Below are 16,204 nucleotides of genomic sequence, written 5' to 3'. Positions count from 1 at the left end.
ATTTTGCTTCAAAGGCTGACTTTGCTCAAAATGTATATTGTTTCTATATCTCAGATGAATCCACACAAGATTTAACAGAATTTTCATTATCTGGATCTCTTCTCTGCAAAGTTGACTTGTTTTGCCAAGAAATCAGACTCTACCTGGTGGGGCAAAGCTAGCTTTAACCTGGATGCCTGTGTACAAAGGGCAATGTTCTGTATCATGGGTTAAGTCTTAAGTGCTTGTGAAGCAATGTTTTTTTCTATACAGAGTAGCTTTACATTCACGTTTATATTTGAGGCAGGAAAACTCACCAGGTATGAACCCCACTGGGCAGGAAGCTGCCAGGGCTTAAGGACTCTTAACTCTAAGCCTGTTATGGCTGAAAAAAAAGTTATCATTTAACATTTGATACTCTGTATGACTAGCACCTCAGGAGGTGAATTCTAGGGTAATTTGGACAGGTGCCCAAACCTTTTTCTAGAAGTCACAATGAGATGCCAGACCACTCATTCCAATAATGACAACAAAAAACCCACAACCTAGTAACTAGTTGAAAAGTATGTAATTTTTTTTTAAAGATTTTATTTATTGGTCAGAGAGAGAGAGAGTGAGAGTGTGCACAAGCAGGGAGAGTGTCAGGCAGAGGGAGAAGGAGAAGGAGACTCCCTTTTGAGCTGGGACCCTGATGTGGGACTCGATCCCAGGACTCTGGGATCATGACCTGAGCCGAAGGCAGACGCTTAACCTACTAAACCACCCAGGCACCCCAAAAGTATCTAATTTTGGAGTGTATTCTCTAAAGAGCAGGATATTAAAAGTTGCAAAAAGACTGGGGCACCTGGCTAGCTCAGTCAGAAGAATGTGTGACTCTTGTTCTTGGGGTCGTGAGTTCGAGCCCCATGTTGGGTGTAGAGATTACTTAAATAAAAATAAAAAAATGTTGGAAAAAAGATTAATCGACTTTTTTGGGTGATGTAAGACCATGGGAATTATGTTGGTTAAAGTTACTATAACCACAGGGAAAACTAGAAATATTCAGTTCAAAAGCACTAAAAACAGAAAAATCCACCACATCATTCTACTAATCAAATTAAAGATAAGAACCTTACCACTGTCTATGCAAGACAAAGTCATTAATAATTTATTAGCAACATAATATAAAGGATCATCTAATCACAAGTATGCCTCACTTTATGCACACTTGGTAAATAAAATTTACATTTAAAAGAACTGTTCAAGTTACTCACAAATTCCTCTGAACCTGTGTTTAAGCAAAGGAATCTCAGGCTGCTAAGTGTCAACTGTTACAGAGTAGCAGTAGAGAAGTGGCACTGTGGTTCAAGTTCATTATCTAATTATTCAGTCTAAAAGGAAGGGAAGGGACACAGTTCTGGTAGTTTAGATGGTATAGTTTGAAGACTGCCAAGTATGAGTAAAAAAAAAAATAGTGATCTCGAAAAGAGGGAGAAAGCTGAAGACCTGGAAAGAGGAAGTAGATTCCTAGAGAATGAAAAGTACCATTAGGTTGCTGGAGGGGAGGTGGACAGGGGGATGGGTTAAATAGGTGACTGGGTAGAGGCACCTGGCTGGCTCAGTCAGAAGAGCATGTGACTCTTGGTCTCGGGGTTGTAAGTTCCAGCTCCACGTTGGGTGTAGAGATGACTTAGATAAATAAACTTTAAAAAAAAAATAGGTGACGGGTATTAAGGAGGGCACTTGTTGTGGTGAGCACCAGGTGTTGTATGTAAGTGATGAATCACTAAATTCTATTCCTGAAGCTAATATAGCACTCTATGTTAACTAGCTGGAATTTAAATAAAAACTTGGAAGAAGAAAAAAAAATTCTAAGAGTATTTCCAGTATTCTAACACGCAATATATCACCAACTTGGCCACACCTAAATTATTCTTCCTTTAATAATAAGTGTTTCAGTATATCAGAAATTAAAAAAAACACAAATCATTCCTTCGATCTATCTAGGTTTAACCTGGAAGTCAGAGGAAAATAGGATCTATATCATCTGTAGAAATTTGTGTCAATATTGTGGGAAAACATGTATTTTGCAAAGTAAGCAATGCCAATAAAAGTGATACCAAACAACAGAAGAAAAACCTCCAGACCTCAACATAGGTGTTACTTAACAATGTCATTCTCCTTTGTTAAAGGACTGCACTGCTGCAATATTACCCCATTTCTTCCAGCACTTTCAGAGAAGAGTACAATCAATTCTGCAAGCAAAGAGAACTAGGACAATATCAATTGATGGCTTAGGCACTTCCCTGGAGGGCTCCAAAGAATATGCTATTTTTAACTCTCTTTCACTTCAACAGAGAAGAGAGCAAGAAGGAAACACAGTGCTCAGCAGAAAAGTATTGCACAGGCTTTAACAGGCTAGTTTTACTTTATGCAGGTGACCTGAACAGCATCTGTGTTAAAGGAAAGCATTCTTAGTAATACGAATTAGATATAATAAGAAAGATAATAAAAAGAACCGAAGAACTGCTTTGTCAGAACAGCCCTAAATCTAAGGTGATTTCATTTAAGTTTTTCAAGACTAAACTTGTATAGCAGAAGCAGTGTGAGGGGAGATTTGTTTTTGTTTTGATAAGCCATTTTTGCCAACTCTAAGTTTATATGTAACTAGGTATCTACAGTGCAATTTAGATGAACTGTTTCCAAATCCTCAAAGCCTCAAGTTTGTAATCCTGGTCGGTCTTACACACCTGCAGCACATTTTTAGTGAGCAGGCAAGTTCAACTAAGGATAGCGTCTTTGGTGCATTTAGAAGAAGACACAAACACCAGCACACCTTCACTATTCTTTCTCCTGTATCACCTTCTGCTCCACTATTTCTGTGCCTGAAATAAACATAAACACAAACACAAAAAATCGAATCTAATAAAAACAGCCACGGAGAGGTTATAACTCATGGCTATTTAAATGATGACCCTACGGAAGAGTCTGTACAGCTCAAGGAAATCTGTGGGTACTTACCAGATACTTTTGGCTCCAAGTTTCAGTGGCGGCAGGTTAATGGAGAAGGGAAAAGGGAAATAGGTGGATTTGTAGGTATTACACAATGTCTGAATCTGTGCTGGTTACACAATACTCAGAAAAGCTCATAGAATCAATGAAAAAAACAAGGATAACCAGGGCCATCACGAAGTAACATCATTACAAAATTCCTCTTACTTGAGTCAAAAGATGCCAGTAAAGAAACTAACTTTGTCCCTATTTAACACAGCTAAGTCCCCTGTTAATATCATCCCTCTGATGCTTATCCAATATATCAATTTCTTCCTTGCTTTTATACCAAGTCAGCTTTAAATTTGTGTTCTGCAATGCTGCCAATATTCTCCACATGTTACAGATTGTTTATCCTAAAATGTTCCTTCTATGGTGTGGTTTATCAGGAACCTACTATAGTCTGCTGGTAACGAAGCTTAATTGGAACCACATAGTTTGAGTTACCTGAAAAGCTAACACTGATGATATAATGCATTGATATTCTTTGCATTTATCAACTGGCAGCAAAACTAAAATGACATTTCATTTTACAAAGTCATTTTGCTTCCCACATGCATAAAATATCACAGTTTGGGGAAAAAAATTGAATTATATCCTTGGTCAGAGCCAAAGTAGTTTCAGATGCTTTTAGGTGTCTTAGGTCCATTAGATGGCATGCATTAATGCACACTAATATTCCTTAAAAGTTATGTAGCAATAGACTTTTGCTAATGAGTTTGGCATGCTTAAGACATTAGATTTTTAAGAAAAGCTATAAACCAAACTGAATCTGTCATTCAAATCTGCTTTGGAAAAGAAATTAAAGCAATAGCTTTCACAAATTTTTAAAAGGTAAATTATATTAAGACAAAGTTGTCATTTAAATTCAAATCCCTATTTCTCAGTATGATGCATGATTAAAAGGCATTATATGGAAAATATAAGCAAATATTAATACCTTAATACAGCATTTAAAAAAAAAAAAGAAAGAAAAAAAGCAGTGGAAACCTGAGTAAAAAGAAGCCAGGAAGCAGCTGAAAAAGAGACCGGTTCACTGTGAGAAATGTAAACCTCTCAGACAGTGCTACGGCCCCGAATCCAACAGCTCAGCAACAAGGCCAATTATTGCAAAATATTAAACATATATGGTAAAGCTGCAAACCTTTCAAAAAAGAGTCATAAGAATGAAAGCAGCTACACAGAAAACAGCCAGGGCCGCATAAACCCAAAATCTTTGCTATAAGTACTATGTGCAGGAACGGTTTCTTTATATCAAGCTCCTTACATGTAGTATACTTTATAGTATTCAAGCTGTAAAGTTTATGATAAAGAGTTAAGATAATAAATCCTTACTATTGTAAGTGGCAAATAACCGTATCTTTTGAAATAGTTGTTTGTGTGACTCCAGTTATTGACATTAAGTCACTAAGCTATTGCAAACCAGTCTTCCGATATTCTACCTTTCTGAACTAAAAAGGTCTCACATAAGATAGAAACCAGAATCATGGAATTTTAGAGTACACAGAGACTTCAATAGACAATACAGTAAACCTCCCTTACTTTGCAAAAAAGTAAATTGAAACCCAGAAGCTTTAAGTGATAGATCTAATACCAGTTAAAAATGAAAAAGAGCTGTCAGGATTTTACTCCTATTTTGTTTTCTTTCACACTATACATTCCATTGTCTGAAAATCCTCACGTAGCCAGAATTTCTTCTGCTTCTGTTGACTGGGGTTGACTTAACCTTGTTTTGAATGACCATGACAGTCTCATATTCATAACACAAGATACATATATTCATTCCTCAGCAACAGGGTTAGCACTGCTGTCAATTCAAGTCCCATAAGAGATGAGAGGTTTGTTGTTAAGGGGATCAATAACTATTGTGAACCTCTGACACGCATGTGGGATAGAAGACCAAAGCATTTTATCCTTGAGATATCTCCCCAACCTTCTTCCTGCCGCCAAAAGGGAAAATAACAGAAAATCTTTTATTTCTCTTGCCATATTCCCTGGTTTAAGAATACTTAATTCAATAGGTAAAAACAAACAAACAAAAAACCCCAAAAAACAAAACCCCCAAAACCCCAAAAACCACTTAATTCGATTGGATTTGTTAAGTTAGGGGACAATTTCTTTAAATTCACATACAAACATTTAAAAATTATTTATTTGTGCCCCAGTGAAGAACTGTTCCAAATTTATTGTTTTCATTATTTGGTTGAACAATTAGTTTTACCCTTTTATGTAATAAAAGAAAATATGTTTCTTCACTTAATGTTGTTTGACAAGAAACAAAAATGTAAGAGACATTAACAAATTATTTCTAATTTTAATCAGACAGGGATGGTGGAATGTATATAGGGAAATATAGGAAAAGAATTAAAAAAATGAAATCCAGAAAGTATGATGTGTACATATCAAAATGTAAATTATGGAAGGAGAAATTGCTATAAATCTGTTAAAAAAAATCAGAAAAAATTGCCTTCTCCATTTCCCACTGCATTTTACTTTTCTATTAGGATATACACAAACATAAATGCACACTTTTCTATATGCTTTAACATAAAAAATAACCATCAGCTAACTACAAATTTTTAGATTATAACTTTTTTAGTAGTTAAAATACTACTCATTAAAAGGTTAAAATTACCAACACAATACTTGCCACTGGCACTATGAACTTTTCTTTAAAGAGGAATTTGCTATTGTACTTATTGACATAACATTCCTTTCCCTTTCAGGTAAGGATGCTTTGAGGATTAATTTCTCTTTTTTTTTCTTCACACTGAATGATATTCAACTAACTTACGCTTGTAAACTGAGGAAAGTACATAAAATAACTGGAAGGACAAATTTTATATAACAAGTTATGATGACTTTAAGAGTTAAACATAATGTCAAAAACTATTCAGATGTACTTTTTTCTGTGCCTGTTCTATATGGATGCAATCTAACTTACTTTCGTTTCCTTCCTTCTCACCATATTTAGCATTAGAAAAAAATCCACAATTAAAGTAATTGATGATAAAAACACCTACTACCTATAACATAGATATTTTGGCCTTCAACTGGGAGGAGTGGCACATTCAGTTGTTTTCCATTACGTGGGAATATTTTTGCTGAGATGCATTTGTAAAAGCACACTGGTCCGGCCTGTGATTGAAAGTTTTCATTCTGTAGGCAGTTTGACAATGCAGAGGAATAAAAGTTTAGCAATGGAAAAGAATGAAACTAATAAGCTCAAACAAATATAGACAAAGGATCTCTGCTTGCCTCAATTGGCTGTACTAATAAACTAAGTCACACAGAAGATATTTGAATTGGGAGAGTAAAGGTAAATTTCTTTTTTGTTATCATGACATTAACTATAGTCTGTATTATAATTTTGAAAGAAAAAAAATCAAGACAAAACAATATGAAACATCAGTCACTGTGGCCCAGGAAAACTCAGAAAATAATTTTTATTAGAATAAAACAACAATGTGTTTAAAGTTAATGAATGAACAGTGTCACAATGAATATTCTCATATAAAGAACAACTTTTGATGACTTTCAAAATTAGAGCATGTACTAATTTGAAGCGGACTGTATTATCAAACTTCACGAAAACTTGAACTAAAGGGAGTCACAATTAAGACAGAAGACAAATTCTAAGTTGGCTAAAATGAACAATGTTTGTACTCAATATCCTTTGGAAGAACATTTGCCACAAAAAAGGGAAGACCTTATACTAAGTGTAAGATGACTCCTAGGAACAATGGATTAAGAACCTGAAAGTTCCCCTACACGGGTGGCAAGTAAGAATCCTCTCTGGTTAAGGAAGTTAGTGAGTCACAATGATCACCGAAGACTGCTCAAGTGGGGAGAAGCAAGAATACTTCTCTTCAGATTGCCTGGTGCAGGCATCTTTCTCCTAAAACTGCGGCTCCCCTTAAGACTTGCACATAATATCAAGAGCAAGAAACTGCCTAAGTGGAAGGTTTTGTGGCCTCAGTGAGTCATGCTGATATAGTGTGAGAGCCTCCAACAGTGACAACCAGCTAAAAAGGCCTCAAAGATACCAATAAACATTCCACTTCAACCGCTAGAGGTATGGAAGGCTGAAAAGTACCTTATTACACATCTAGGGCAGAAATACAAATCTAGGTGGGAAGCACAGAAAGAAATGAATTCAGTCAAGATCGTTTTTTCCACTGAGGTCACAGCAGTTTTCACTGACAGCTTAAAGAAAATTTAAGAGGGGCAAAAGGAAAAGAATCTTTTGAGTTTTAACATATGAGATATGCCTAGTATTAGATTGCATTTGGTTTAAAAATACCTTTCACGATACAACGAGCAAACCGAAAAACAAAACACAAAAAAGATATTTAAGGACATCATTCCTTTTAAAAGCATACTGAGACCAAGACATCAAAACATCTTCACCAGGCTAAATTCTCAAAGTTGGGTCACTTGGGTCCTTGCTTCTAGTTAGCTGTTCAGGAGACATCGTAGCTTGCCTCATCTCTCTTTTGTTGTTAACAGAGGTGGATTATTGGTCCCCAAAGGAGGCTTTACTACAATGGCAGGGAGCAACATGCAGCTGCTCACCACTATGCTTGGCCTGGTACAGTCTTCTCTAAACACTTTACCATATAAACCTGGCAAGAGTTATTTTCTGGCAGGTGCTAAGATTTGCCCACTCTTTCAATCTCAGTGGTTTGTATATTCATATGGATCATATCTGAGACCCCTGAGAGGCAGAGTGTGGCAATATCTTAATGGTAAGACTGAAATAAAGCAGAATGAAAAAAGCAATATCCGTAGCTAAGAGATCATAGCCTCAGAAATATTACTCACCTGTCTGCTGTGCAGGCTGTGGCAGTGGTTGGTTTAGATGTGAATTATAATGGACAGAAGGGACTGGGCGGTACTGAGGTTGACTGGAGTGATAGTGGCCTGGAGCACAGTAACAGGCTGGCATCTAGGGTAAGTATTGAAAGAAAAAAAGTCCATTTCACTTGCAATAGAAATGTCTTCTCTGAGGAACAACAGAGTGTAATGAGTAATACTTCTTTTTAATGCCATCTAAAAAAAAATTTTCTTAGCTTTAACTGAAAAATTTTTAAAAAATTTCAAGCATGCAGTATACGTAACAAAAGACACCTACAAATATGCCCATCAATTAGATTTAATAGGTTTAAAGTTTTGGGGCATAATTGTTTCAGATTTTTCTCCCTCTTTTATAAAACCAAACACTATTAAAATAGCTAAGGGCTCACTCCAACATTCTTTTGCCCTATGTTCAACAGAAAAACCATTATCCTATAGTTGGTATATATGATTCTGTAAAGAAAATTGTTGAGGATTTAAAAAATTTACATTTATGGTGCTCTACTACATAAAACTCCATGCAACTTATTTTGCAATTAACATTCTTTTTCGAGACTTATCTTGGTTGAAACATGTACACTCATGCTCATTCAATCTGAATGCTGAACTGCCGTCATTGTATAAATCAGCCTATTTATCTATTCTCACGCTAATACACAGTTGCGCTGGTTTCATTCTTTTTCTCATACTTCTAATGTAAATTAAAATGCCAATACAAATCTTATTTGTCAATTATATCTTAATAAAGCTGGGGAAAAACCCAGTAAGACTAGCTTAATTCTATTTCCTTCCGGAGCTATTTATATCAGTTGTGCATTTCTCTTAAAGTAATTTGACCTAGTTTGGAATAAGGAATAAACAATCAATTCAGTGATGTAGAAGTTTGTGGTAAATTAACTTTATTAGCTTCATAAGCTCTTTCAGGTTCTGTCTTCCAATCGGGTTACTTCTAAAAGAAGAGACATCTGTAGACATCTTAAAGAGTGCCTATTTCATCTGGAAACCAGTTGAATACAGAATTTCTAGATCAGTTATAAGCCAAGAATCTCCTAAATTTACTGTTAACATTCTTCTGTTTTTGAACCATTAGATGCAATACATTTGTGATCCCTTAATTGTTCCTGGAGGTATCAGCAAGCAATAGATATGTCCTAATTTCAGATCTTAATCTATTATTATACTTTTCAGTATGTGTATAAATAAGAGTATACACTGTTCTCCCACTTAATTAAAAAAAAGACATCATTGTTTAAGGCAAAAATCGTAACCACGATATATATATATATATATATTTTTAAAGATTTTATTTATTTGTGAGAGAGAGAATGAGAGAGAGCACATGAGAGGAGGGAGGGTCAGAGGGAGAAGCAGACTCCCTGCCGAGCAGGGAGCCTGATGCGGGACTCGATCCAGGGACTCCGGGATCATGACCTGAGCCGAAGGCAGTCGCTTAACCAACTGAGCCACCCAGGCGCCCATAACTACGATATATTTTATTTATAATGTATACACATGCAATGTATATGACAACAGCACAAACAATGGAAGGTAAATAAAATTATACTGTCAATATGACTACTATATTTTACTTGCAGTTTCATATGAACTTGAAATAGATAGTAATAACCTAAAGATACAGATCATATCCCTAAAGAAACTATACAAACATGAAATTTAAAGGACTGTAGTAAAAAGGCCAAAGAAAAAATAAATTAGAACACTAGAGGAGTTCAAATAATACAAAAGGTAGGATAGGAGGCATATAGGAATAAAACAGAGATAGAACAAATGGAAAACAAATAGCAATGCGGCATACCTACCTCTAACCATGTCAATAGACCTATTAAAGCTAAGAGGACTAGACAGTCCAATGAGACTAGATAGAACAGCAAAGATGAACTATATAACTATATGCAAAAGACAGACTTTAAATATTAAGGTCACAAATTAGAGGATGGAAAAGGCATACCACTTAAATGCTCATCAAAAATGCTGAAGTCACTATATTAAAGTCAGATAAAATAGGTTTTAAGACAAGAAACAGTACTAGAGAGAGAAAAACATTTCATAATGATAGGAGTCAATATATCAGGTAGAAATGATAAATATAAATCGCTTAACATAGGTTTCAATATTATTAAAAAAACTGGCAGAATTTAAGGGAGAAATAGACAAATCCACTATCACTTATTGGTAGAACTGGATAAAAGATCTGAAAGACATGAATCAACCACGTCGGCTCAACTAATACTTAGAGAATACTAAATGCAAGAAACAGTAAAATATGAAAGAAATTAAAGACGACCTAAGTAAATGGAAAGACATCCCATGTTCATTAAGACTGGAAGATTTAATATTAAGATGTAGTAATATCCAAAGCAATCCACAGATTCAATGCAATCTCTATCAAAATTTTAATGGCCTCTTTTGCAGAAATGGAAAAGCCAACCATCAAATTTACATGGAATCGCAAGCCATATAGGCAAATAGTCAAAGCAATCTTGAAAAAGAACAGTTGGAAGACTCACAATCCCTGATTTTAAAACTTACCAGAAAGATATAGTAATATAATAGGGTAGTACTGGGCACCTGGGTGGCTCAGTTGGTTAAGCGACTGCCTTCGGCTCAAGTCATGATCCTGGAGTCCCGGGATCGAGTCCTGCATAGGGCTCCCTGCTCGGCAGGGAGCCTGCTTCTCCCTCTGACCCTCCCCCCTCTCATGTGCTCTCTCATTCTCTCTCTCAAATAAATAAATAAAATCTTAAAAAAACAACAACAACAACAACAAAAAAAAATAGGGTAGTACTGGCATAAAAGTGGAAACATAGAGAATGGCATAAACTGAGAGTGCAGAAATAAACTCTTACATTTATGGTTAACTGATATTTGACAAAGGTACCAAAATCATTCAGTGGGAAAAGAATGCTTCAACAAATGATGCCAGAACAGATAGATACACACATGCAAAAGAATGACGTTGGACGCTTATGCCTCATTATCATATGCAAAAATTAACTCAAAATGGATAAAAGATCTAATTATTGGAGCTAAAGACCACAAAACTTTTAAAAGAGAACATAAGGATAAAATCTTCATGACTTTGGATTTGGCAATGGATTCTTAGATATGACTAGAAAAGCAATGAGCAGTAAAATGAAAAGAGATAAAATGGATTTCATCAAAGTTAAATTTTTGTACATTAGGGACATTATCAAAAAGTCAAAAGACAATCAACAGAACAGGTGAACATATTTGCAAATCACACACCTGATGACGGTCTAGTATATAGTATATATAAAGAACTCTTACAACTGAACAACAAAAAGACAATCTCCTGAAAAAATTGGCAAAGGACTTAAAAGAGACATTTCTCCAAAGAAGACAGACAATAGCCAACAAGTACATGAACAGATGATCAACACCACCAATCATTAGGGAAATACAAGTCAAAACCACAATGAAATACCCACTTCACATCACTAGGATAGCTGAGATAATAATAACAACTTTTAAAAAGGTAAATAATAAGTGTTACTTTGTCAAAATGTGGAGAAACAGGAACCTCTATACATTGCAGACGGGAATATAAAATGACACTGTGGAAAACAGGCTGGCGATTTCTCAAAAAGTTAAACATAGATATACCATATAATTCAGCAATTTTATTCCTATGTATATACCCAAATAAATGAAAGTGGGTATCTGAATAAAAACATGTACCTACATGTTCATAACAGCACTGTTTACAATGGGCAAAAGGTGGAATGAACAAATGGTGGTATATTCATACAATGGTATATTATTCAGACAAAAGAAGGAGAAGGAATGAGGTACTGATACATGCTACAACGTGGATTAACCATCAAACATGTTAAGCTAAAGAAGCCAGACACAAAGGGTAACAATATTGCATGAGTCCATTAATATGAAGTATCCAAAACAGGCAAATCCTTGGAGACAGAATGCAGACTGGTGGTTGCCAGGGGCTGGGGGCTGGGGCGAATAGGTAGTAAATGCTTAATGAGTAGAGTTTTCTTTTGGGGTGATAAAAATAAAATGTTTTGGAACTAGAGAGAGGTGATTGTTGGAAAACACTGTGTATGTACTAAATGTCACTGAATTGCTCACTTTGAAATGGTTAATTTTATGTTATGTGAACTTTATCTCAAAACCAAAAGAAATCACAAAACACTAAAATGATAGAATACAAATTCTTTTCTTTTTTTTTAAGATTTAATTTATTTATTTGACAGACAGACAGAGAGAGCACAAGCAGGCAGAGCGGCAGGCAGAGGGAGAGGGAGAAGCAGGCTCTCGCTGAGCAGGGAGCCCGATGCGGGGTTCAATCCCAGGACCCTGGGATCATGACCTGAGCCAATGGCAGATGCTTAACCGACTGAGCCACCCAGGCATCCCTAGAATACAAATTCTTTTTTTTTTTTTAAAGGTGTTATTTATTTATATGACAGAGAGAGACAGCGAGAGAGGGAACACAAGCAGGGGGAGTGGGAGAGGGAGAAGCAGGCTTCCCACCGAGCAGGGAGCCCGATGTGGGGCTCGATCCCAAGACCCTGGGATCATGACCTGAGCCGAAGGCAGACGCTTAACGACTGAGCCATCCAGGAGCCCCTAGAATACAAATTCTTTTCAAGTGCACATGATCTTCCCCCAAAAGACTACATACTGGTACATAAAATAACAAGAGATTCCAAAACAATGAAATCTTAGATTCTCTGACCACATAAAATTAAAATAGAAATCAGTAATAATAAGGTATTTAGAAAGCCCCAAGTATGTGGAAATTAAATAACACACTTCTAAATAAATCATCTGTCAAAAAAGTCATACACATACAAAAAAGAGACAAAACATTCTGAACAAAATGATAACAAAAACAACACATCCAGTTTTGTGGGTTGCAGCTAAAATGGTAATTAGAGGGAAATTTATAGCATTAAAAAATTTATGTTAGAAAGGAAGAACAATCTAAAAATCAATGATCTATGCTTCCACCTTAAGAAGCCAGACACAAAGGAGCAAATGAAACCCAAAATAAGCAGAAAAGAAGAAAACAATGGTAAAAGTAGAAATCGATCAAATAGAAAATGAATAATAAAATTAATGAAATCCTAAGTTGGTTTTTAAAAAACATCAATGGAATTGATAAATCTCTTGAGTAAATAAAGCAAAAAGAAGAGAGGAGTGAAAACTATCAACATTAAGAATTACAGAGGTGATACCACTATAGATCTTTTTTTTTTTTTTTAAAGGTTTTGTTTATTTATTTGACAGAGAGAGACACAGCGAGAGAGGGAACACAAGCAAGGGGAGTGGGAGAGGGAGAAGCAGGCTTCCTGCAGAGCAGGGAGCCTGATGCGGGGCTCGATCCCAGGACCCTGGGATCATGACCTGAGCCGAAGGCAGACGCTTAACGGCTGAGCCACCCAGGCGCCACACCATTATAGATCCTTAAGATACTAAAATTATAATAAGGGGATATCATGACTGACCTTTTGCCAATAAATTTGACAATTAAATTGATAAAAACTACAAAATTCAATCCAAGAAGGAATAGGAAATTGGATTAGCTCTATATCCACTAAAAAATTGACTCTGTAATTTTAAAATCTTCACCACAAAAAACTCCAAGTCCAGATGCATTAGTGAATTCTAGCAAATATTTAAGAAGGATGTTAAGAAGAATCCTACACCAACTGTTTTAGGAAATGAAGGAGGCAACAATATCCCATTCATTTGAAGCCAGTATCACTGCCATCTTGATACTACAACCTGAAAAAGACATTACACACAAACTACAGACCAATAACCATTATGAACATGCATGCAAAAATCCATAAGAAAATATAAGCAAGATGAATCCAGCAATATATAAAAAGATATTCTATCATGACTAAGTGGGAGTGTGCTCTCAAAATGAAAGGATTAACTTAACATTCAAAAGTCACAGTAATTCACTGTATAAACAGAATAAAAGGGAAAAATCACATGATCATCTCAATAGATGCAGAAAAGGAGATTTCATAAGATTTAATACTCAATTCATGGTAAAGACTCTCACCAAATTAAGAGAATTTTCTCAACCTGATAGAGGGCATGATAGAGGGCAAAAAACTCACAGATAATATCATAGTTAATGATGAAAGACCAAATGCTTTTCCTAAGACTGGAAACAAGGAAGAATATTTACTTTCAAAATTTGGCTTTAAGTTAATAAATGAATTTAGGGATTTTACTTCTCCCTGTTGTGTTGTGTGTATATTCAACATTAGCGCTCATAGGTAATTCAATAAGGCAAGAAAAAGGAATAAAAGGCATATGTATTGGAAAATCCTAAGCAGTCTATGAAAAAAGTATTAGAATAATTAAATTTAGAAAATCTACAGGATACAAGATCAATACACAAAAATCAACCTTATTTCTACATATGAGCAAATGAATAGAAAATGAAATTTTAAAATAATCTCCTTTAGAATACTAAGCATTTTTTTTTTTTAAGGATTTTACTTATTTGAGAGAAAGTGAGAGCATGTGCAAGTGGGGGGGAGGGGAGAAGGGTCAGAGTGAGAGAGGGAGAAGCAGATTCCTTGCTGAGCAGGGATCCTGACGCAGGGCTCAATCCCAGGACCCTGAGATCATGACCTGAGCTAAAGGCAGACTCTTAACCGACTGAGTACCCAGGCACCCCACGAAGCATTTAAAAACATTACATACTTAGAGATATATTTAATAAAATATATGCAATATTTATATAATGAAAACTACAAAATATTGTTGAGAAAAATTAAGGAATATCTAAGTAAATGTAGAGAAATAACAATAAAGCTTTATTAGTATTAAAATGTTATTAATTCTCCCTAAATTAACCTACTTCTTCCTGAAATGCATCATTTTATTTTTACAGTGTATTTACCTTATTGTGTTTCTCTTAAGCCAATTAAAACACATCAGTCAAGAGGAAACCCAAAGGTCGCATATTTTTAACCATCCAGCCAACTGAAGTGTCTACCAGTCATGTGGTTGTCTAGCATATATTTGAGAATCTCCAGAGAAGGGAAGATGATGACCAGCTTTGTTTAGACATTGTCACAAATTCTCTCCACATGAAATTAAAAGTAAGCTCTCTAGTTAGGGTTAAACTAATCTTAAATGAAGAGGTTTCCACGGGAGAGAAAAGATGAAAAAGCGCCGTACCTGTGGTGAGGGCTGCTGAATATATCCCTGCTGCTGCAGCACAGGCTGGCTGACAGGATGGCCAGAGGCAGAATAGCCAGCAGTAGGGACTGGCTGCCCGGGTGGCAGGGGAGGGGGGGGGAGGTGGCAGCGGCGGCGGTGGCGGTGGTGGTGGAGGGGCTGCCGTCATGATATAACCAGACTGCTGTGGGGACTGAAGAACAACAGTGGACTGGAACATGGTGGCATGAGGGTCAGAACCATCTGCAGATGGCTGGCGGGCAAGACTCATGTGGCTAAACTGAGACCCAAGGTTGTCCTGCTAAAAAAGGGAAAAGTCAGAAATCAGTAAGCCTTCCATACATACTTACCAAAATCTTATCAACCAAGCTTATCGAAAAACCCCCACTTCATATATTTTAAGATGATTTGCAATAGTATGCATTATGGATATCATACATCTACAACAGATATGACTTAATAGAACAGCTTCAATAAAATTAGAACTCTAAGGCAGGAAAGTAGGAATATTACAATGCTGTCATTACAAATTACTTATAAAGTGTATCTAGTAGAGTGCAGAGCATGCAGAAGAGTAGGGTGTAACAACATTTCACAATAGAAAATGAAAAGACACTTATTTAAATGACGATTAAAGGCACATTAGGATGTGGAAGTGAAACTGGACATATTTATATTATACAGTTAACATTTTCTGAAGAGACCTCAAGGACCAGGTAACTAGCAAGGCATGGTACTAATTTACCCTCTTTACCTCTCTTCCTAAAAGGCAAAATTCTGCTTCTATGACCTCTGTATATCTTAGCATACCTGTTGAATATACTAGTAGAAATGAAATAAAATATATAAAATCTATCCACCCCAGTCTTCTAATCTCTCAAAAATAATTTGGCCATAAATTCTATTCTTCCCTAGTGTTTTTCAGTCTCTTCTTAAAGTCAGATGTTAACACAAATTTAATCCAAATGACAGTTTCCTACTGCTTTTGCTACTTGGTGAGCAGGCAATGGTGTCCAGCCACGAGAGGGTTATAATTTACATGCCATCTGACAAATGTTTTCTCTGACTCAACAGTATAAGGACCAGTTCTGACTGGTCTAGACAATATCACTGAAATGATAAAAAT

The 16,204-nt window shown here is 35.9% G+C and overlaps 1 protein-coding gene across 1 annotated transcript in view; it reads right to left on the bottom strand.

Moving 5' to 3' along the window:
* The window catches only part of R3HDM1 (R3H domain containing 1), a 128,647-nt gene that overhangs the window by 67,726 nt on the left and 44,717 nt on the right, over nucleotides 1-16,204 (bottom strand). The window contains 3 exon segments of the mRNA XM_044913606.1: nucleotides 7,834-7,957; nucleotides 15,079-15,199; nucleotides 15,201-15,379. Coding sequence (XP_044769541.1) covers nucleotides 7,834-7,957; nucleotides 15,079-15,199; nucleotides 15,201-15,379 — 424 coding nt within the window.

The sequence above is a fragment of the Neomonachus schauinslandi genome, chromosome 3 (assembly GCF_002201575.2).
Source record: "Neomonachus schauinslandi chromosome 3, ASM220157v2, whole genome shotgun sequence".
NCBI classification, from domain to species: domain Eukaryota; kingdom Metazoa; phylum Chordata; class Mammalia; order Carnivora; family Phocidae; genus Neomonachus; species Neomonachus schauinslandi.
This window is presented reverse-complemented; position numbering and strand designations above follow the sequence as displayed.